The sequence below is a fragment of the Carlito syrichta genome, unplaced genomic scaffold (genome assembly GCF_000164805.1).
Source record: "Carlito syrichta isolate Samal-C Ts95f unplaced genomic scaffold, Tarsius_syrichta-2.0.1 Scaffold313936, whole genome shotgun sequence".
NCBI lineage: Eukaryota > Metazoa > Chordata > Mammalia > Primates > Tarsiidae > Carlito > Carlito syrichta.
The window spans coordinates 236,449-260,005 of NW_007258032.1; the positions used below are offsets into that span (position 1 = coordinate 236,449).

Consider the following 23,557-nt stretch of genomic DNA (forward strand, 5'->3'; position numbering starts at 1 on the left):
CCAGATTGGTATTTTGCATCAAGTGTATGCTTGTGGAAAATCTTTGCTCCTGAAGTAAATATTTGGCAACCACAGTGATTAGCAGTTAAAGCAATTTCAACAAAATAAGAAGTCATCAAAAATGGACTATTTGTCTGAAAGAGCAGTACCTATATTATAAAGATTGAACTTCATGGCTCATCACAACCATTTTTAAAATTTAATTCCTACTATCTTCTTATAAATTAAGAGAATTTTATTTGTGTTCCATAGTGCGATGACCAAAAAAAAAAGTAAAAACAAAACAAAAAATAAACCCTCATGCCTAAATTTAGAATATTGTATTGTGTAGCAATTCAAAACATTCAAAACAAATTAAATAGTTTAACTTATTTGACAGGCATATAAGCATTTCAAAAGCATAATGAAATCCAATTAGGTAGTGCATAATGTAGACAGGAGTGAAACCTAACATTATGCAGACATTTTCTAAATAAAAGCTCCCTGTAGGACAACTATATATAAACATGGGTAAGTTAAGTGCAGACTAGTTCTGTGGAACCTTTTTGAAATTGAAAGTCTGAAACACAAAACATTTTCAGGTAGGCACCAAGTTATCCTAAAAATTTTTCATGTTGGTTATTTTGACAGTTTTTTTCCATCAGATACTCTACTCACATCAACAATACATGTGATTTGCCAGGAAAAAAAAAATCCCCCCAAACCATCATTCCAGATCCGGTACACTTAAATATATCACTCTCATTGGAAGTGCTATCAGCGTAGTCTTTGCAACTAGCCCAAAGTGTATATTTAAGAAGTTTTTATAAATTGTGATGTTCATATGTTTAATTCTTATGCCAACTGCTTTCTGATGAAGACAGCATTGTGCTTTATGCAAGAATGGAAACCTCAAAATAATCACCATAAAGCTTCTAAGACTTATGGGAGAATAAACTAGGATGGTCCACAGATATAAGATGAAATCCACAATGTTGGAATTATAAATGTTTAGAGCGGCCCAGACTAGAAGACAAGCCCAAACCACCATTAGAAGAATGAAATACGATATGGTCCAAGATGTATCCTTAAAGTTTTGTTTCAACCCTCAGTCTGAATTGTGAGGATTGATCTTCAGTTCAGTCCAGTCAGCAGAAATTGACTGTGCAATTTTCCGTTGCATTTATTGTACAGACTATGTACATTCTAGAAGGTTCCTTTAGTGCTACACTGTTGTACTTTTTGTCCCAGCAATTTGAGGGCGTGCAAATTCCACAAAGTCATCGATAAGAACAGGCCATGCTCCTGAAAAAAAGAAAAAAAAATAGAGGAGTGGAAGACGAAAAGCAGAAATAAAGCTAAAATTTTACTAGAATCCTTTTTAAAATACCTTCCTGCCAGACACGGTGGCTCATGTCTATAATCCCAGCACTTTGGGAGGCGAGAGGACTGCCTGAGCTCAGGGGTTTGAGACCAGTCTGAGCAACTTGGCGAGACCTCATCTCTATAACAAATCAAAAAAAATTAGCCAGGAGTGGTGGTTCCAGCTACATAGACAGCTGAGACAGAAGAATCACCTGAGCCCAGCAGGTTGTGGCTGTAATAAGCCTTGATTGTGCCACTGCACTCCAGCCTGGGTGACAGAGTGAGACTCTGACTCAAAAAAACAAAAAAACCTTCCTCATAAGCCTTAAAGTGTATCATTCTTATCAATTCTCATTGTTAAGTCTCAAAACTCGTTTTCTGCAGTTTCTACCCAAAATATTCCTTATATTCCCTTTGATCTCCTATTGTAACATTTGGTTGTCTCTTGAGTGATAAAAAATAAGGTTTCTGGCAATTAATAATATTAGGGCTTCCTGAAGGCCACTGAAGTCAGGCAATGGAAGTAATGTGGTGAAAACCGACAGCCTGAGAACGGCTATGACTTGATGGCTTGCTGCCAGCACTGAAGGCATAGCAAGGGAAACACGTTTTCAGGCATGTTGTAGCAATCTTACCAAGAGAATTAACAGAAAATGTCAAACTCCATCTTATTTAATGATAACAGATTACTAAAAGATTATCAGACATATGCAGGATTAAACATTTATCACTTTTTAGTGGAGACTATAAATGACAAAATGAAGAGAAGAAATATTACCATCCCTGATTAGGTAAAATGGTTACAGGACACATATAAATAAGAGGCCAAGGTCACAGGAGGTTTTTCAAAGAATACTCCATCTATTCACCAATCTCAAAAATGTATCCTGCTAGTTCTCAAGGGGTACCAGGGAAGTATGTGTGAATAAGTCAATGTCAATAACTGCCACATATAGAAAAACAAAAGTCTGTTTCCTGGGAGTGGATGGTAACATCCTCCTGATACATATATGAAGAAATACAGAAAAGCATTCAATCAGTGAATATTTATCGAATGCCAACAGTATTACACTTGGCAGCTGAAAGTACATTTCAAATTAGACAAAATCATTGAACTTAAGGAGTGTGTAATCAACTTTACATGCAAAACTAACAGATAATAATGAAATATATACAAATAGGTATAAAAGTACATCAAGAAGAGAACAGGTTCCTAAAATAAACTGAAGACCCAAAACGTGCTTGAAAATTACTAATGCCTTTCTGGCAAGACATAATACTGAGTGAGAATGGAAAGAAACAGAAGCATATAGATTGGTAAAGAGATCAAAGTATTTCATACATTCAGAAGAGTATAAATACACGCTTAGAAGAGAGAAATCCAATCTGTAAAACACAGAAGTGCGTGTAAGTAGTTCAGGAGAGTATGATAAAAAGAGATTAAAAGGGAGATTTAAAAAAACCTGGCAAGGCAAAAATTTTCATTACCTTCTTCATCATAATTAGACATGTCATCTGCAATCATTGTACTGAAGTCTAAAAGAAGATTCCAAGTATCTTTCGGTATGGATCGTTTATGATGTTCCTATTGAAAGAAAACAAAACAAAACAAATTTAAATCACTAAAAAGAGTTAGGGAAAAGCACTCCAGACCATTCTAAATACAAGAATGCAAAATAACTATGAAACAAAATACTGGTAATCAAATTTCTCATTCCATTACATATGTTAGCTTATCTTTAAACAGCAGAATTTTAAAGAAAACATACAGAACAGCAGAAAACATGAACTCACCAACAAAAATTTATTCCATAAGTCTAAGAATTTAAATCTTCCATTAAGCACTAAGTTCCAGTAGGCAATGGCCATTTCTAGATCTGAAATAAAAATAAATTATGTATTCAAATGCTATGAATATTTGTCCCTGAAATTAAAACAAAACAAAAACAAAAACAGCTAAGACCAAAGAAAGCCTGAAAATAAAAAGCTTGTATCCTGAATACTTAGTTATTGAAAATGTCCCATCAAATTAAGCTCAGGATTTGTACCCTCCTCTCCTCACCAATGACAAGGGCCATCAGGACAAAAATGATACCATTTACCCCACAGGGGTATTCATAGTTAATAAGCATACTAGCTCACAAGTGTTTACATCTAATGTACACCGAGGTTTCTCAACCTGGGCACCTTTAACATCTGGAGCCAGTTAACTCTTTGTTGTAGGGGCTGTCCTGTGCACTGTAGGAAACTTAGCAGTACCCTGGCCTTCACCCACTAGATGCCAGTAGCAGTTTCACTCCAACCTCAGTGGGGACAATAAAAACATGTCTCCAGATGCTGTCAAGGTCACTGATGAGAATCTGATGTACACCTATAGGTTAGAATCCTACTCCTACTCACAATCCCAACAAGTATCTGAGCTGTTCAACTGACTTTATTTGGGCATGTGCAGAGAAGGGTTAAGCAACACTGCCAACACGACAAAGAACCACACTTGTCAGACGACAGAGAGGAAAACTGTGATCTCTTTCAAGGACCTAATCAGGAAAGCAACTAGTTTTTATCAGTGAATTTATATCTCCATGACAAGGAAAATTATATCCCACATAATTTAAAAGTCCTTTTAGATGAGATCTCAAAACCACTCTAGATAGTCTGAGGAATCATGAGACTAGGAGAGACAAAGGCAAGTACAGCCCCAATTTTTAAAAACAATAAAAATGAGTAAACTTGATGCAGATTCATTGCCAAGACCAGATGACCTATAAGAAATCAATTAAAAGTTACAATAGCTGGAAACCTGCAAGGTTGGACCTTAACTTTTTCAAAGATAGAGACTACATATCCACGTACTAGCAGACTGAAACCCATAGCAGACATTCGCCAACTGCTGAGCGAACCAGCTTCCTATGGTTTCACATAGAAACGTATTTACCTTCAAATCCGTCATCGCCGTCTTCTTTCAAACTCAGTGAAAAGGGTGCATCCCTTTTCTTCTATTCAAGGATAAACCCTTACACCTCTATTCTGAATCCAACACCAGCCAGCCTCTGCAAGCAATCTTGTCTATCAAGAGCTTCCCCTCTCTACATCTTCAACTCTGCTTTGTCCTCTGGCTTTTCAAACTCCACAGGACACATGCTCGGGTTATCACTTATTTTTTTAAAATCTTCCTTGGATCTCTTATCATCTTATCACCCTTTACAGATACCCTTGAAATAGTACACGGAATTTTCTACTTTTATACACAATTTGTTCCTGAAAACATGTCTGAAAGTCAAGTGCAGGTTCCCATGTTTTAAGAGAACTAAAAAATGTTATGACACCAATTCCTAATGGCACTTTCTTTTTAATCTCTGCAGTCTTTAAAGCCCTACATCTAACATTCCTTTCAGGTTGTTTAATTCTGTTCTTTTCTTTACCAACTCAACATAGTTATTCAGCTGAGACTAAAGATTTACTTTCTTTGCATGCCTGATTCACTTCACATTAAACTTTTGAGAACTGAGATTACTGGTGTTAGCAATTTTTTCCTTTTCAACTAATTTTTAAAGTATAAAGATGACAAATAATGAAATATTCAAATAACTAAAACCCCTGCTATACCTATAAATGCTCATTTGTCAGCTGATACACTAAAATAAGAATCTGACAAGAATAAGCGTGTCCTCGCAGGCTGTTTGAAAGTTCTGGCTGCAGAAGGAGAGGATTTCTCGCAGCCTACATTCACTGCCCCATTTCCTCACCTCCTACACACTCTAATCCTTTTCACCAGTGTCCATCTCTGTCACTCACCCCGGTGAAATTAACCTCCGAAGGGTCACCAGACGCTTCTGGTTGCCAAATACTTTTATGTCCTCTCTGTCATACTTGACAGAACTGAGCACAACTCCTGATGGAATTGTCACTTTCTCCAGCTTCAATGCCAGCATTCCACTGATCTTCATCTGACCTATCTAAGCTTCCCATTTCCTTTTACCAGCTCCTCTTCCTCATTCATCTACTAAATGCTGGTGTTCTGTAACAGTGGGTGTCAATAATAACAACTTCTCCTATTCCCTCAGATTTTCAACCTATCATGGTTTTCCATGTTATACATTCAAACCACCTCTAACAACTCCTAAATCTGAAACCTATTGTTATATTCTAGACTCCGATCTAACTTCCTAAGGACATTTCAACTAGGGATCCACATACATACATTCAAATTCAGCAGGGCTCAAACTGAACTCATTATCTTACCTCTAGACACCTGCTATGCCTTCTCTCTTTCAACCAATGTCACCACCCCCTACAGTGTTTCTCAATAAGACACATTTTTGCCTTGTAAGAAACTGTCCTAGGCCTTGTGGGATGTTTAGCACCTCCCTACAGCCAGTAAAATCCCCAAGTCATTATGACAAACAAAAAATAGCCCCCACAGATTCCCTAATATTCCCTGCTGGGGAAGACTCCTGTCTCTTCTTCATCATACACCATACACATCCAATTAAAATACCTTTTAAATGTATCTCTTCTCCACCCCCACTGGCAAGGAGGCTCCATAACCAACCAACCTCTCTTCTTCTAGACCTGCCTCCACTCCTTCTAAAGGACCACAGTGCTTTCCGATAGACCTTTCAGGCGTGAATCTGGTGTCACTTCCACGTTTAAATTCTTCAGCGATTTCCTATTGCCTTTGATAAATCTACACTGGTAGTCAAATGAACTCACTTGCAGTTCCTCAAACATTCAATGTTCTCTCACCTCTGAGCAAATGAATATGCCAATTCCACTTGGAATGGCTTCTTTTTTTTTTTTTTTGGCCTTGAAAATGTGCATTCATTCTTCAAGGCTCAAAAACTATATTAAACCCTTTTGAAGATATCACAAACTCTCCTAGATAGACTTAAGATGCTCCTTGACTTTACACTCCCAGAGTATGCAGTCAATAAGTGGTTTTGAATAAAAAAGGAAGACTCAAAAAGATTAATAAGGTATAACAGCAGAAATACAGAAGATTAAATTACACAAGGATAAAATGTCAATCGTCACAGATGTAAGAAAAACTACCCTTTAGAAAGAAATATCTAAGCAATGGAGATAACAGCCTAGCTTGAGAGAGATGGTTTAACAAAGTAGCTTAGAGCATGAGTCTTCATCTCTTAAACCCCAACTCTACCACTAGTCAAGTGAACTTGAAGAACTGAGTTGACCTCTCAATGATTCAGTTTAAAATGAAGCTAACAAAAGTGCCTACCCTTAACGGGTTGTTGTAAGGGTTAAGTGAGTTAATATACATAAAGAATTTACAACAGTACTTGGTAAACAATACAGTTCTTACTATTACTGTGTTTATTCTTAATTTTTAGAATTATTATTTTAGATTCAGAAGCAGTATTGGAAAAACAATCCAATTCAGCGATAAGGTTTATAAATGGAAGAAAAATGTGGAGAAAAAGAGCCAAGCAAGTCCTAGTAACAGTATTACCTAAAACTGAGATTCCTGCAGAATGAATCCTAAAGCCCTATGGTAAAGTTTAACATGGAAACAGAGATACTCTCAATGTCATTCTTTCAACCAGAATCAACAAGGGCAGTGCGGGATTTCATAAAAGATGATGAAAGCAGGATGACCATAAAAATGGACTGAGACTAGACCCAAACATAGTCCCAAAGGGAAACAAAATGTTGCCAACTCACTAAGAAAGACAGAATGGTGACTAAAAATCCTATTCACTCCAGTACTTTGGGAGGTGGAGGCTAGAAGATTGCCTGAGTCCAGGGGTTCAAGACCAGCCTGGACAACATGGTGAGACCCCTATCTCTACCAAAAAAAAAAATTCGCCAGGCGTGGTGGCTTACAACTGTAGTTCCAAGTACTTGGAAGGCTAAGGTGGAAGGATCACCTGAGCCCAGCAGGTCAAGGCTGAGGTGGCTGTGAGCGTGCCACTGTACTCCAACCTGGGCAACAGAGTGAGACTCCATTTCAAAAAATATACATAAACAAAATCCTATTCACAATGTCTTAACCCTTTACACTCGGATGTCCTCTCTAAGGGGATATTGTAAATCTAGCAAATCACTCAGATGTCCCCTCCTGTCAGGGGACATAAAAAGACTGTTGGTGATTATACAGGGCAAACTTATGCCAGCACAAATTTGTTTTAAATGTATGTTTCCTTGAAGTTTTCCACTCAAATTGCATATAAAAGCAAACAGAGATGGAACATAAACTGTGATGTACGTTAAAAAAAATCAGCCGGCATTAAGTAGAAAGAGAATGTCCTTCCACATCACCTTCGAACAACAAATTGTACAACAAATTACATATTATTGATGTGGGAAGAAGAAAACGAGACTGCATTGTCTGCTCAAATAGAAAACTCCTGGTGGAAGACATCAAATTACTGTTGCACAATGAGACAGGAGACAGCAGACAGACAGGTGGGTGGGTCCTCTGGTAACAATGCAGCAAACTCCCAGCAAGCCTGTCAGGCTCAGCATTGGTAAACAAGCTCCCTGTGAGCTTCTCAAGCTAGAGCTTAAGTATTCACTGCTAGAATCGAAAAGCAACCAATCAGCTCACCATTAGGCCCCTACCTCCTGCTGATTGGTCCTAATGCTGACCAATCAGAACAGCTACAGCTCACAGCTAGTGCTAGCCAACCAGCTCAGACTTAGGGCTATATAAGCTCCAGGTTTTGACCCCAGAGACAGGTAACCCCTTCGGGTCCCCTCCCATTTTGGGAGCTTCCTCTCAATAAATCCTGCCTTCTCACTTCCTGGCCATCTGTGTCCCTCATTCTTCTTGGGTATGAGACAAGAACCTCGACCCTGAAGAGCTATGACCTGAAGAGCTGCAGAAGATCCTTGGAGCCAAAGAGCCATACACCCCAGAGGCTGGCTTGCTAGCCAACAGAGTCAGCTGAACCAGGAGAGCTGCCAGAAGGCGAGACTCCAAAGCTGAGACACCTTGGGGACTAGGCTTGCCAGCCCACTGAACCAGCAACACTCTCAGGGCTTGGCTTGCCAGCCCATTAGAGCCAACACTCTGGGGGCTAGGCTTGCCAGCCCACCAAATTGCAACACTCAGGGCTTGGCTTGCCAGCCTGTTAGAGCTGACACTTCCGGGGCTAGGCATACTAGCCCCTCGATGACCCTCTCTGGGGCTTAGCTGGCCAACCCATTAAGCTGACACTCTCGAAGCCCAGGCTGACCTGAAAAATCTGCATCAACAACATGTATCAATGAAACTACAATGCATGTTGGTGATTATTTCACTCGTTACCACACATTAGAAAAAACCTAAGACATAAAACTTCAATTTTTTTGGTCATAAATAAGTTCCTCAATGCTCAAAATTCCATTATAAGACAATATCACTACAATAAAGTAATTGGTTCCAATGCTACACTATTTAATATGAAGTGATTCACTTTTTACTATTTCATAAAAAACTGCAGTTGAGTTGTCATAGGTGATCTGTGAGCTGTCTCTGAGTGCAAAGGGTTAATTTACTTAGAAATAGCTACAGTTAGTCGGGCTCGGTGGCTCAGCCTATAATCCCGTGCTTTGGGAGGCTGAGGTGAGTGGACTGCTTGAGCCTGAGTGTTTGAGACTCGTCTGGGCAACTTGGCAAGTCCTCATCTCTACAATAAAAAAAAAAAAAAAAAAAAATCAGCCGGGCATGGTAGCACGCACCTGTAGTTCCATACTTGGAAGGCTGAGGCGGAAGAATTGCCGGAGCCTAGCAGGTCGAGGCTGCGGTTGGCCAGGAGCGGCCACTGCACTTCAGTCTGGGTGACAGAGTAAGACTCCAACTCAAAAAAAAAAAACAAACAAAAAAACTGGGCTCAGTGGCTTAGCCTGTAATTCTTCGCTTTGGGAGCTAAGGTGAGTTGACTGCCTGAGCCAGAGGGTTCAAGACCCGCCTGGGCAACTTGGTGAGACCTCATCTCCACAATAAATCAAAATTAGCCAGGCGTGGTAGCGCGCGCCTGTAATTCCAGCTACCTGGAAGGCTGAGGCGGAAGGATCGCCAGAGCCCAGCAGGTCGAAGCTGCGGTGGCCGGGAGCATGCCACTGCACTCCAGTCTGGGTGACAGAGTGAGACTCCAACTCAAAAGAAGAAAAGAAAGAAAGAAATAGCTACAGTTAGCACAACAAAAAGAATTTAGAATGTGGAACAATAAGACCTAAAATCCAGTCCCAGTCTGACCAACTCTAAAGTTACATGCCCTTATTAACAACTTAGTCCCTCTCTGGCTATAAGTTTCCTTGTCTATATGATGGAGAGGACAATACTTTTTTTACTTAGCTCAAAGCGTTGTTATGAGAACCAAATGAGATTATATAATGAAAATGTTCTAATTTAAAACACTGTAAAATCATCTGAGTGTGGTGGCTCAGGGCTGTAACCCCAGCACTTTGGGAGGCCAATGCAGGAGGACTGCTTGAGCCCAGGCGTTCGAGACAAACCTGGGCAACACTGCAAGACCTCGTCTGAACAAAACATCAAAAAATATGCAAGGCGTGATGGTACACACCTGCAGTCCCAGCAACTCAAGAGGCTGGGGCAGAAGGACAGCCTGAGCCCAGGAGGTCAAAGCAGTGATCGTGCCACTGCACTCTAGCCTGAGTCACAGAGTGAGACCACAACTCAAAAAAAGAAAAAACCCACACACACTATAAAATTATTTCTAAATATTAAATGGCTAACAAATAATGCTAAAATCTTTTAAATCAACTGTACAGGTATACGCTTCTAGCTGAACCACCATAGTTCATAAGAACATGACCTTCAGACTTTAGTCTAATACAAGTTCAGTGTGGTCCTAAAAATGACAGGCTGCTAAAGAACATATATCATCTCTGATCAAACGAAAAGAATGAATAGTCTAAGAAAATAATAGACCCATGGTGCTCTACATTCAACAGCCTCCTTCTGAATAGTATGTTCAGTTTCAAGGGCTCTATTTTGAAAGAAACCGAGAAATTGGAAATGTGTTGGCAGGGGGGCAGTTAGCAGGAATAACAAATGTCACCTCAAAGAAGAACAGTTAAAACAACTGGAATGCTGGCCTGGAAATAAAGCACAAGGGGTAAGTGATAGTGATCTTCAAATGGTCAGACTTCCTCTGTGCTGCACTATAGCAACAGTCCCCAACCTTTCTGGCATTGAGAACAGGTTTCACGGAAGACAATTTTTCCATGGACAGAGAGAGGCAGGCGTGGGGGGATGACCGGGCATTAGATTCTCACATGAGCGTGCAACCTGGATCCTTTGCACGCATGGTTCACAACAGGGTTCGTCCTCCAACGAGAATCTAATGCCACTGCTGATCTGACAGGAGGCGGAGCTCTGCTCACCTCCTGCGGTGGGACTGGGTCCTAACAGAAAGCAAACCGGTACTGGTCCACCGCCCAGGGTCTGGGGACCTGAAAACTAGAGGACCCATAAGAGCAACGGTAGAAGTGATAAAGACAAAGATGTCAGCTTAACAAGGAAGAACCATGTAATAACAAGTACAAGTATTCTGTGATGAATGAACAACTGCCTAAAGTAATGTGTTGGGCCCAGTTCCTGAATGTTCAAAAGCAGACACTAAATGAGCATCAAGTAGAGGTGCTACTTTAGGATTTTTAAAAGGACTTCAGGAATCACTTTCAAATTTAAGATTTAGACAACTATCAGAAATGGCAGATGACTAAAGCAGATGGTTGTAGAGGACGCACCTCATTCTGGTATCACAAGAGGTAAGGTTATAGAAAGCGCAAACATGTGGAAAACACCACTTGTTAAAACTAGCAGAGCTCTTTATAAGCAAACCACAGTGCTGTCACTGTCACACTCTTTGCAAGTTTGCTTTGGGCCTCACCTCTTCTCCTATGATCTTTTTTTTTTTTTTTAAGATTTGAAAATATCATTCATTTAGAAAGTAAATTAGAGAGAGATTCACCTTCCCAATGTAGGGGGCCAAAGCTTAAAAAAAAAACATGGTGGCCACAGCTCAAAGAGTACATGGCCGGACCACAGTTTAGTAAAGCAATGGCCTCCTATGATCTTCTAATTCCTCTCTGCTAAATCTTGTGATTTATAGCCTGCGAACTCTTAGAAAGGCTGTCAAAAAAACTGTTTTATTTTTTGAGCCAGAGTCTCACTCTGTTGCCCAGGCTGGAATGCAGTCGCATGCTCACAGCCACTGCAGTCTCGACCTGCTGGGTTTAGGTGATCCTTCTACTTCAGCCTTCTAAGTACTCTACCAAGTACTAGAATTTAGAACTCTATTTTCACTAAATATGATAAAAACTAAGACTCAATATCAAAACTATACTTTCACCGAAAATATCATTTATTTTGTGCTCCAGCAAAGGGCAGGGATATAATTAAGAAATAAGGACCTTTAAATCAACATTTGATACTCACATTATGCTTAATTTTATCAAAAAAAGAGTGACATTTCTAAATACTACAATATAAATCTTTTAATGTATACATGTAAATGCAAAGACCTTAACAGATTTTTATTTGTGGGAAAGAAAGAGGAAACTAGAAAAAACAGTCCCATAAACTGGTAGCCACAGTTAGAGAAACTAACCCTAGGAAGCCTAGCCTATTTTGCCTGCAAAATGAGGATTTTTCCTGTAAGAACAAAATCCAACCTATGTTGAACAGTTAGAAAGGAGGCTTCATTATTTAGAATATTGCTTTACAGGAATCTTGTAAATCTTTTTTTCCCTTATCTTCCATACAGAACTGTATTTTGTACACCTTTAATCAACTCAGTCATGTTTAGTGACTCTTTAGGCCAATACTCCAGTAAAATGTCCATTTACCTCCTTCCTCTCTAGCTTTCTCTTTTTTTTTTTTTTTAAGTTGGAGTCTCACTCTGTCACCCAGGCTGAAGTGCAGTGGCACACACAGCCACTGCAGCTTCGACCTGCTGGGTTCAGGTGATCCTTCCACCTCAGCCTTCCAAGTAGCTGGAGCAACAGGTATGTGCCACCACAACCAGCTAATTTTTTGTTTTATTGTAGAGACGAGGTGTCACCAAGTCGCCCAGGCTGGTCTCGAATCACTCGACTCAGGCAATTCTCTTGCCTTGGCCTCCTGAAGTACTGGGATTGAGCCACGGTGCCCAGCCTCCTCTCTAGCTTTCAATCACTTCCCCGGTCTAATTCTTATTCATATAATCCATTTCTCAACACTTTTTGCCCCTCTAATCTAAAATATAAAGAAGGGTTAGTACAAAGTCCCCTATTTGCCTTTCCAACTACTCAATCTTCAAAAACAAACAAACAAAAAATTACTTTCCATCATTGGGCAAGTTATCCAGTCTCCCTGAGCCCCAGATTCCTCACCTGCAAATTAAGGATAAAAAACGGCTAGCACTCTTTACTGTGTATCCAGCACATGACAGGTGGCAAATTACTGAATGAAAAACTCGTAAAATTGGTAAACATTAAATAAGGCAATGCTATGGTTTGGATATAGTTTATTTTATTTGTCCACACCAAAACTCATGCTGAAATTTCAACCCAGTGTGACACTGTTGGTAGGTGGGGCCTGGGGAAGGTGTCTGAATCACTAGGGGGGGTCCCGCCCTCAAGAATGGCTTGGTGCCATTCTCATCCTTGTAACAGTGAGCTCTTGCCAGAGGGAAAGGATTAGTTCCTGCGAGAGTGTGTTGCTATAAATCCAAGTTTCTCCTAGTGTTTGGTCTCCCGTTTTACCCATGTCCACTTGTCTTCTGACCATCTCCATCATGTTATGATATAGCATAAAAGTCCTCACCAGGAGCCAGGGCCACGTCTTTGAATTTCTTACCCTTCAGAACTGTGAGCAATCTACATAAACTTCTTTTCTTTATAATTACCCAGGCTTGGGTATTCGGTTATAGCAACTCAAAATGGACTAGAAGACAGAGTGTGTAAGTAAAGAACAGTACACCGGCAGACACACTATCATCAAAATCTTCAGTGGCTCCCTCTCTCACAAATTACAATTTAAACCTTTTTGCTTCATTTTCAAAAAAAGCCTGTGGTTATTTAGCCTTATTGTGTCTCTCCAATTTAATCTCCAGACGAGCATTCCCAGTAAAATTAAACCAATGACTTATCTCTTCCACAAAGCAGCCAAGCTTATTTCTGAGGCTTCAGAACTCCATTTCTAACTCCCTCCTCGCTGGAATGCCATCTTCCTGTGCCCAGCCCAATACCAAGTCCTTTATTCATATCTCATCTCGCCCAGAAGCATTTCCCAGCCACTCTTGCTTTTACCTATTTCTCATTTTCTCTAAAATCCTTATACATGTTTATTATTTTGCATTATCTACTAGCACTATCTAACTTTTAAGGGAATTTGTAAATTACACAGTATCTTGTACTTCCATATCCCCTAACTATCCCAAAAGCAAATGTATGAATATTACATTTAGTATAAATTGACTGTTCCAGTAGTTATTTCTGGATAATAAGATTATGAATGACAATCACTTTCTTTTTCATCCTTTCATATAGACTGTAAATAAACCATTAAAAAAAAAATTTATCTGGCATGCTACTACTCAGAAATCTTTTTTTTTTTTTTTGAGTTGGAGTCTCACTGTCACCCAGACTGGAGTGCAGTGGCACGTTCCCGTCCAGCGCAGCCTCTACCTACTGGGTTCCAGTGATCCTTCCTCTCAGCCTTCCAAGTAGCTGGAACTACAGGCATGCGCTACCACGCCCAGCTAATTTTTGATTTATTGTAGAGACGAGGTCTTGTCAAGTTGCCTGGGTGGGTCTCGAACCCATGGGTTCAGGCAATCCACTCGCCTCGGCCTCCCAAAGTGCTGGGATTACAGACTGAGCCACCAAGCCTGGCCCAGAAATCTTATAATGCTACTTCTGTACATCCTAAGATCCTAAAATGTCTTCTAGATCAGGAATGAATTAAAAAAATGAATGAGCGCATAAATAAATGTCAGTGGAATTTTAACAACTATTTATTTTCTATATCGTAGTTTTTATAAAACAAAAATCAGTGTTTCACATATGGTACCGAGGGTAACCCTATTATGCAATGTGTGTGGCATTTTCTGGTTAAAAGTGCATTATTATTTTTCAATAATTGGTATTTTCATGATGATTTTATGCTCAAAACACATAACTTTCTATTACAAAAGTGATACTGTCAATGTATTTGATTATATTTGAAACACCAAATATAGCTTTAAAAAATTCTTACCTAATCCTTTTTGTCCTGGATTCTTTGCAAAATTAAAAGTAAACTGGTAAAAATCCTTAAATCGTCCTGGTTCTTTCAATTCTTGTTCCATCTTGGGTATCTGGGTCTTTAGTTTTTCTATGCTGTCACATCTATATTATAAAATTAAGTTTATAAAACATTACTTTTTCACTATAAATTAAGAACTTAACTTATTTAATCCTATGAGAGCTTATTTCCTAGAACTTCTTTTTAAAAAATCAGATAGCTGGAATTATATATTTTTACATTACATAAATATAAACAAGTATGAGGTCAGCTGGGGTAAGATGTCTAGAGTGATTAAATGCTATAATCACTATTTTTTTAAAGAAATGGGCTATTACTTTTAATGACATAATTTACTGGACTATCAACATGTCAACTAGTAGAAATTAGCTTCGATGAACAGATAAGAACACACAGTAATCAGCATAACAAGCACCAGTTTAAACTGTATTACACACTGCTGACATAGAAATTAATCACATGTCTAGCTTTGAAATTACTGAAAGTATGGTGTCTTGCTTAGACGAGGAAGCATTCCTCTTGAGATCTTGCTTCTTGTTATAATCAAAGTACAACACTGGCTGAAGCTACTACCACCTTCAACAGAATTATCATAAATAAATATTAAGCTTTTTCTGTGTGTGCAAAACATTCAACTTTCAGAGAGTTACAAAGGTTCAAGTACAAAGCCTTAATTTCCTGATAGCCTTAAGGTAGAAATATTCAATTTCTTATAGATTCCACAAACATGCCAATCCACTTTTTTCTTCTTCTAATCATTTTTGCTTTTATTTTCCTTCTACATTGTTTGTAATAACTTCCATATAATTAGTTTATAAATTAAAATTGTGACTGAGAAGCTCACTATATCTTACGTAATTCAGTTTCAAATGAAAAAGTAAAAAATTGCTTCCTTAAGTTCTAAGAAAACTTGTCCTTGCACAGAAAATTCCAACAAATTCAGGATGGGGCTTTGCCTGAGTGTCCAGGACAGTTAATGTATTGCCTCTCAGCTTTAAGCCCACCCTTTTTTGCCCTACTTTGTGATACTGGTCTACAAATCGTTGACTTTCTCCTGCCAGTTGGCTCAATGTTATGCTCCACTGAGAGAGGGCAATGAAAGGCCGGAAGAGGAAGGAGAAACTTTTCTTACCCCAGTGTGTTTTCTGCAGAAGGCAAGGGTTTTTAACATATGGGGAGGTCTCACCAGTGTCCACTAGTGGTGGCAATCTCACAACCCTGCAGCAAGTGGTCTCTGGTCAATTTTTTCTCCACTAGAGTGGAAGCACTACCCTCCACCCCAAGGTCTGAATCTCAGCTTTATGGGAATCTCCTAAGTTTCTAACTTTCTTCCTTGTTTGTTCACATCCCTAAGTCCCAGGGGTGGTAGCAGCTTCCTGCAACTGCTAACTCTGTTATGCCCTGGAGTTTTCTTTTACCCCTTTTAACAGAGCAAAGCAATTCTTTAAATTTTCCCTGTCCAAATTACTGATGTGGTTTTGTGTCTTGGCTGGACCCTGGCTGACTGCAACATCCTAGGCTTAAGAATCTAAATGTCTGTCTTGAAATCCTGACTAATTCCATAATTTATCTGCCTAATGCCATAATGTCTCTGTACCTTAGTTTCCTCATCTCTATAATGGGGACACAAACACTACTTCTCTCACAAAGTTGCTGTTTGAAATACTTAGCACAGTTGACATAAAATAATGTTCAATAAATGCTAATATTATTCAACAATGGCCCACTAAAAACATAAAGAATAGATTGTTACCTAACAACAGACTGAGTATTTCTAATGTCTCATTACATTTAAACAACTAGAGAAGCCTAAGGTAAAACCTCTACACATGACTTTTAACCAAAGACACTGGATAATCAGTTGTCAAGGTGTTAAGTGAAACACACAGTAACTTCTAAGGCAGCTTTCAGATTTTAAATTCTAGGATTTTATTAATTCAGAGCTCATAGCCTCACATTAGAAAATAAATTACACTCAAAAAAGAAAATAAATTATAAACTTAAATTAGTTATTTTACTTTTCCATATTAAATATTAATGCATAATAGTTTTAATACACGTGAACAAACCTCCCTTAGAAGTAAATGATAAAGTATATGCAAATAGAACAGGCTCTAGTAACTATACAGATCACTGGACAAACCCAGAAAACCGTACAACATGGAAACTAACAAGTTAGCCCATTTCTAATTTTTTATATTTTTTAATTTTTTGAGTTAGGGGGGTCTCACTCTGTCGTCCAGGCTGGAGTGCAGTGGCATAGATCATGGCACACCATAACCTCAACTTCCTAGGCTCAGGCAATTCTCTAGCCTCAGCCTCTGGAGTAGCTGGGACTACAGGTGTGTTCCATCACCCCCGGCTGACTTTAAAAAAATTTTTTTTTAAAGAGATGAGGTCTTGCTTTTTGTCTGGGCTGGTCTGGAACTCCTGGGCTCAAGTAATCCTCCCGTCTTGGCCTCCCAGAGTGCTGGGATTACAGGTGTGAGCCACCACGTCTGGCAAGTTAGCCCATCTTTTTATAACACTGTGTTAGTAAATCTTTAAATTTACATTTTAAAATTTATGACATAATTCTGTTTGACAGTAATTCTCATAGTCATGTTTCCTACTGTAACTGTATACTCACCCTAATTCTGTCATGCCGTCCATGAACTCCTGTTTGGAGAACTCACACTGTGTTGCTGCTCTGAACTTCCATGCAATGATCAACACACTGATGCTGGCTGGATCGAGTGCCAGGTCATCACAGAATTGTTGTATGCCATCTATTCCAATTTTATTTTCATCTTGAGGATCTTTAAAAATAACAACACAGTATTAGCGTCATACTTAATTATGCTACATTCCCGAAACTAAAAAGGTAACACTTTATGTTCACTTAAAGAAAAAGATCTCAATATGCCAAAGGCAGGAAACACTGTTACTCTAACAGATATTTTTCCCATGTAATATTTAAAGACACTTTTCCCTCTAAACATCTTTCTTAAGAGTGGATAGCCGGGCTCGGTGGCTCAGCCTGTAATCCCGCGCCTTTGGGAGGCTGAGGTGAGTGGATTGCCTGAGCCCGCGGGTTCGAGACCCGCCTGGGCAGCGAGACCTCATCTCTATAACAAATCAAAAAATCAGCCGGGCGTGGTAGCGCATGCCTGTAATTCCGGCTACTCGGAAGGCTGAGGCGGAAGGATCGCCGGAGTGAGAGTCCAACTCAAAAAAAAAAAAAGAGTGGATAGGAGGGTTATAGGCAGATGAGTACATCATTTTTTTAAAAGACTCATTTATTTGTGAATAATGTCCCATACTTAGACACATTCAGAAATTCAGACTTCCCTATATAGGGACAAGGGATTCTAATATTTTGTTTAAGTATTTTGCTTAAATTAATAGTATTATATATGGACTGTATTTCTTTTTTTTTTCCCCTTAAAGTTTATTTTACCACAAGCAACCACTTCTGGTTTTTCTTTTTTTTGAGTCAGAGTCTCACTCTGTCGCCCAGGTTGGAGTGCAGTGGTACACTCACGATCACCCACAGCCTCAACCTGCTGAACTCAGGCGATCCTTCTGCCTCAGCCTTCCAAGTAGCTGAAACTACAGGCACACACTACCACATCTAGCTAATTTTTTGATTTATTGTAGAGATGAGGTCTTGCCAAGTTGCCCAGGCTGGTCTCGAGCCCCGGAGCTCAGGAAATCCTTACATGCTTGAGCCACCATGCCTGACAATCACTTCTTAACAGTACCAGAAAAACTATAAACTATTCAATCTTAATCTCAACAATGTAAGCATCTGTTATTTAAATTAAAGAAAAAAATCAATATTTACTTATCAGAATGGCAAAAATTTTAAATTATGACAAATAAAAGGAGAAAGAGGCAAGCATACACTGTTCTCAAATATGATTTGCTAACACCTTTCTAAAAGTAATCTGGCAACATCTTTAGCAATAAAAAGCATGTACAGCTTTTGATTCTGCAGCATGTTATACATAAAATACAATCCCATTTTCAGAAAAATGTTGAAAGAAACTCTGTATATACATTTCTGCATAAACATAAAAACATGGAAGGGTCTACACCAGGCTATTAAATACTGGTTATTCAGGAAAATCAATTAGGAAAAGATATACCATCTATTTACCTTTTCTTTATTCACCTATTATGTACTGTTTAACTTTTTTAAAGCATGATTACTATACAATTCCTTAAAAATGTATTATGCAGGTTCTCTTAAAATCTGGTTCAGCTGAGTTTTATAAAAAGGGAGAAAAAAACAAGAGAAGAAAAAGAGGTCAAGAAAATTTAGTGAAAAGGAGGAAAATAATTTCTCCCCAAATCTATTTAAATAATCCCAAGATCTAGAGAGCTCCACTAGACACACCCATCCAATTTATGTTCTATACAGTCATTGATTTCTCACAAGCCTGTAATTTTGGAAAATCTGGTTCAAAATATTTAAAGGCACAAGCACTCACCTTTGTATCTATTGTATAGTTGTTCTAACTTCTTCCTGTCCAATGATCCTTTTACACTCTCTCGTATATAAAGTTCAGGATTTTGGAAAAAATTATCTGTTGCAACATCTAACTTCCAGTCATTTTGAGACAGACAACTTACTGCTGTTTTTTCACTAGATTGTGTGAAGATCATAAACTGACGAACTTTATCCTTCTGCGATGATTTCAACTTGTTCTATTGAAACCAGAAAATAAACTGAAACTCTTTGTAAAATCACATAAGACTAAGTATTTCTATATGACTGACTAAACGTTCTTGGTAATACTTTTTCCCCCATAAAACATTTCAACATTTTAGTTGAAGACTTTTTGATCTATTATTAATGAGAAAGACAAACTTTAAAAAAAATCTGAAATACACAATTTGGTATCGTTTTGGGAAAGAAACTCAGTCAGAGGCAAAGGAAGTTCAATCACCTGCATTTCGCAAGTGGACCCTGCATAAAGGCTCTGGATCCAGAAGGGAAACGCAGCTGCTCCTGAGACCTCAACAAAGCACAAAGCTCCAAGAGGATTCAAAGGAGTCGCGGGGGAGAAGGTGGCATTATCTAACCAGTCAGCAAATGACCTTGGGGAATGGTGAGATTAACACAGATCTAATACCCACTAGATGAAGAATGCAGGGTGCCAGTCTCCCAACACCACCTGCCTTGTTTCCTTGCTGTTTTTCCCAAACAGGAGAACAACAGAGTACGAGTATTCTACATTTCTCCTGATTGTGTTCGGATGTAAGATAATGATCAATAGTGTCCTCATATTTTCACTCAAATTGGAAGACGCACCCTTCCTACTGAGGTAACTTTTAACGGGAGTCTTCCCTTCTTTTTCTCCTAAAGAAATCTCCTCCTTCCCTCAGCCCATGCCTAGCAAGGGCCCTAGCTTTCTCTTCTCACTTGCCCAATGGCATCAAGGGTGCACTGCTCATCTAACCCGATCACAAAGCAGTACAGGGCAAGGAAGTGAGGCCTTCCACTCTCTCTGGTATCAAGGATCGTGTTCTCCCGCCCGCCCAAGCTGGCCTCCCTACAGTGACTCTTTCTCCTTCCAAGCCCCAATACCATCTTTCGGCAAATTACTTGGATCCTTTCATCCTTATGCTATTGTAAATGAAGGGGAAAGGACTTGAGCAGGGCATACATTAATAGATAAGTACTCTGTGGTTTAAGCAATATATCTGAGAAACCCCAAGTCTCAGATCCGGCCCAAACCAAAAGATCACAAACCTCCATTCCCTGAATGGACTGATGAAAATAGACCCAGACTCAGAAGGTTAAGGCATTTGTTCAAAAATCAGGCAGCTCACAAATCTGAGTCTTGGTAATCTTTTCATAAACCACACTGCTTGTTGTACACGTTTATAAAGCTTTTGAGAGTTTCAAGAAAGAGACAACCAATGATACATTTCAGCCTATCAGAGAGTAAAAATGAGACTATGCAAAATCAAATAGGAAAACCTACCCTATCTCTTGCAATATGAAAAATGTTCATGCTCTGGAATCTGATCTGTCAGCCATGCTCTTCTCTTTCTGCAAATATGTTATTATTTAGGATTACAGATTAAAATCTCAACCTCTCTCCCCCATTAAAATCGAGAAATTATAAATTCACTAACTGCTACCGCTCTAATAATTCTAACATGCCTGGACACCAGATAAGTTGGATCCCATTATACAACATATCTCTTGAATGTCTAGGATTCTTCCCTTTTGAAAACTATCTCCTCCTTGGGATTTATTATTCAATGACAACAAATTCGAGGTGAAATCAGATGCCAAGGAAGGTAACTATTCTAATTTAATTTTCTGTTTAACTGCGAGTTAACAAGGAAACCATTCTGGTTTCAACTTTTGTCATTAAAACTTAGTATACCTCTCCCCTTGAATAATACAGCATACCAACATATGCTTTAATCCTCCTTTAAAGAACAAGGAAGCACCAGAGCATCACTGCGATCATCAGTGACCACTGTACAATGTTGAAGAAAGTATACCAACCACAGGCTACATCCTGGAAGATACCTTTTAATTAAATCTGAATACAACTTTTGGCATGACTTTTTTTCCCATTCTCCTAAAAACTGGAGGTGGCAAAATAATCAGGCTTATTTGGGGTTTTATCATACAGTAGTTTACCCAGTGCTCTGTACCCTGCAGTCTTAATCACCTTTGTTGAAGAGAGGAAGGAAAAAACACAGATTAAGTCACTTCTGCAAGCCAAAAAGAGCTGTTCATTCTACTAATGATTTCAGAAAGCAACATAATAGAAAACTGGGGAAACAAAAAGATTGTCTTACCCAAAGTAATAAAGTTATATATGAACTATTTAATTCCATGTCACATAGAAATGATAAATATTTACATGTAATAATATATACTTAAATGTAAACTACTTTAACTGGCTTAAGAATAAAGTTCCAGTATACAGGGATATATATATATATATATATATATATATATATATTTTTTTTTTTTTTTTTTTTTTTCCTGGGTAGGAGTCTCACTCTGTCGCCCAGGCTGGAACGCAGTGGCATACTCATGCCCACCACAGCCTCGACTTGCTGGGCTCAGGCAATCCTTCCACCTCAGCCCTCCAAGTAGCTAGAATCACAGGTGAACGCTACCACGCCTGGCTAATTTTTTTATTTATTGTAGAGAAGAGGTCTTGACAAGTTGCCCAGGCTGTTCTGGAACCCCTGGACTCAGGTAATCCTCTCGCCTCTGCCTCCCAAAGTGCTAAGATTACAGGCATGAGCCACTGCACCTGGTCTCCAGCTAAGTTTTGTTGGGTTTTTTTTGAGTTGGAGCACAGAGGCATACTCATGGCCACCACAGCCTTGACCTGCTAAGTTCAGGAGATCCTTCTGCCTTAGCCTTTGGAGTAGCTGGAACTACAGGCGCACACTACCACACCCAGATAATTTTTTCATTTGTTATAGAGATGAAGTCTGCCAAGTTGCCCAGGCTGGTCTTGAACTCCTGGGCTCAGGCAATCCTCTTGCCACCACCTCCCAAAGTGCTGGGATTACAGGTGTGAGCCACCATGCCCAGCCAATACCAATATATTTCAAGAAAAAGAACTGCAGCTACCATTTTTGACACCGTAAGCTAATGAGTGATACCAGGCAGAGAACTGACAGTATGAACTTCTGCTGCGCCAAGTGGATACTGGCAACCCCATTCCTGCAAAGTCTGGTAAGTACTCTCCATTTTTTGTACTTATCATGCACTCTTACCATTTCTCTGTTAGCTCTCCATGACTAGACTAAATCCTAACATTTGTTTCCCTACGGGGGAGAGTACATCGAATTCTGCAATCTTGAAGGCTGTTCTAGAGAAAAACTGGAGTAGATGATATATATATATACCTGCCCAATTAAGGAGTAACACTCCCACCCCCCTTTCTCAGACCACGTGAGTACACCAGGCAGCGTTCTGATTTTGAGAGTACGGCATCAAAGGTTTAAATTTTTATCAACTTAAGGAAGAGAAAAGGGGTGACTAACTAGAGAAGAATTATTTTATGGGGCATGAGAGGGTGGATAGAAAACTGAGGCAAAAGAAAAAGCAGATGAAATGTTTTCTCTATTTTTACTATAAACCCAGTGGGGATCTCCCCAACAGCAAAAACATGCAACAGCTACAATGATTCAGCACGCAAATGTAATATACGCCACTTACTTCGATGCTTATTCAAAAGGAATAAACTAGAGTGGTCATTAAATAAAATGAGGCTATACAATCTTAAATACTCAACTGTTAGAACTATCTATATATAAGTGTCATCAAATTTTCCAGTTCAACAGTGGTATGTAAAATGCATAAAACAGAACATCTCTTGATTATTTTATGGCACAAAAAGGCGGGGAGGAGAAAGGCTTTTTTTTTAATAGAAAGCTAATTACAACTGTATCAATGATTACTCAAGTTAGAAATACTATTATAATCAGAACAGTAAAATGCACTTATTTGCTCATGTTTCCAAAACAGAAAATGGCCAGGTTATCAAGATGCATTGTTTTATACTTATATAAAGGCACATGTTCACATTTTTTTCCACTTGAGGCATTTAAGAATCACATTTAAAGTAAATGTAGCCAGGCGAGGTGGTTCATGCCTGTAATTCCAGCACTTTGGAAGGCCTTGTCTCTATAATAAATTAAAAAATGAGCCAGTTATGGTGGCACGCACCTGTAGTTCCAGTACTTGGAAGACTGAGGCGGAAGGATCGCCTGAGCCCAGCAGGTCGAAGCTGAGGTGACTGTGAGCATGCCACAGTACTCTAGCCTGGGCAACAGAGTGAGACTCTGACTCAATAAATAAATAGATATGGATGGATGGATGGAAGGAAAGAAGGAAGGGTGTATCTGGAAAAAAAAAATCAGACAAATACTTGGGATATATAGTTACCATTGAACCTACACAGTCCATTGTGAGTTTAG

At 39.1% G+C, this 23,557-nt stretch overlaps 1 protein-coding gene across 2 annotated transcripts in view; it reads right to left on the reverse strand.

Moving 5' to 3' along the window:
* Positions 1 to 5: 5 nt before the first annotated feature.
* Positions 6 to 23,557, reverse strand: part of DCUN1D1 (defective in cullin neddylation 1 domain containing 1) — a 38,735-nt gene continuing 15,183 nt past the window's right edge. For both annotated transcript variants that reach the window (XM_008070683.2, XM_021718861.1), the window contains exons 2-7: positions 19,078 to 19,294; positions 17,232 to 17,400; positions 14,555 to 14,685; positions 3,139 to 3,221; positions 2,833 to 2,929; positions 6 to 1,284 (exon numbers count right to left, since the gene is read on the reverse strand). In XM_008070683.2, the coding sequence (XP_008068874.1) occupies positions 1,205 to 1,284; positions 2,833 to 2,929; positions 3,139 to 3,221; positions 14,555 to 14,685; positions 17,232 to 17,400; positions 19,078 to 19,252 (735 nt within the window). In that variant the 5' untranslated portion in view covers positions 19,253 to 19,294 and the 3' untranslated portion in view covers positions 6 to 1,204. The remainder of the gene's footprint in view (positions 1,285 to 2,832; positions 2,930 to 3,138; positions 3,222 to 14,554; positions 14,686 to 17,231; positions 17,401 to 19,077; positions 19,295 to 23,557) is intronic.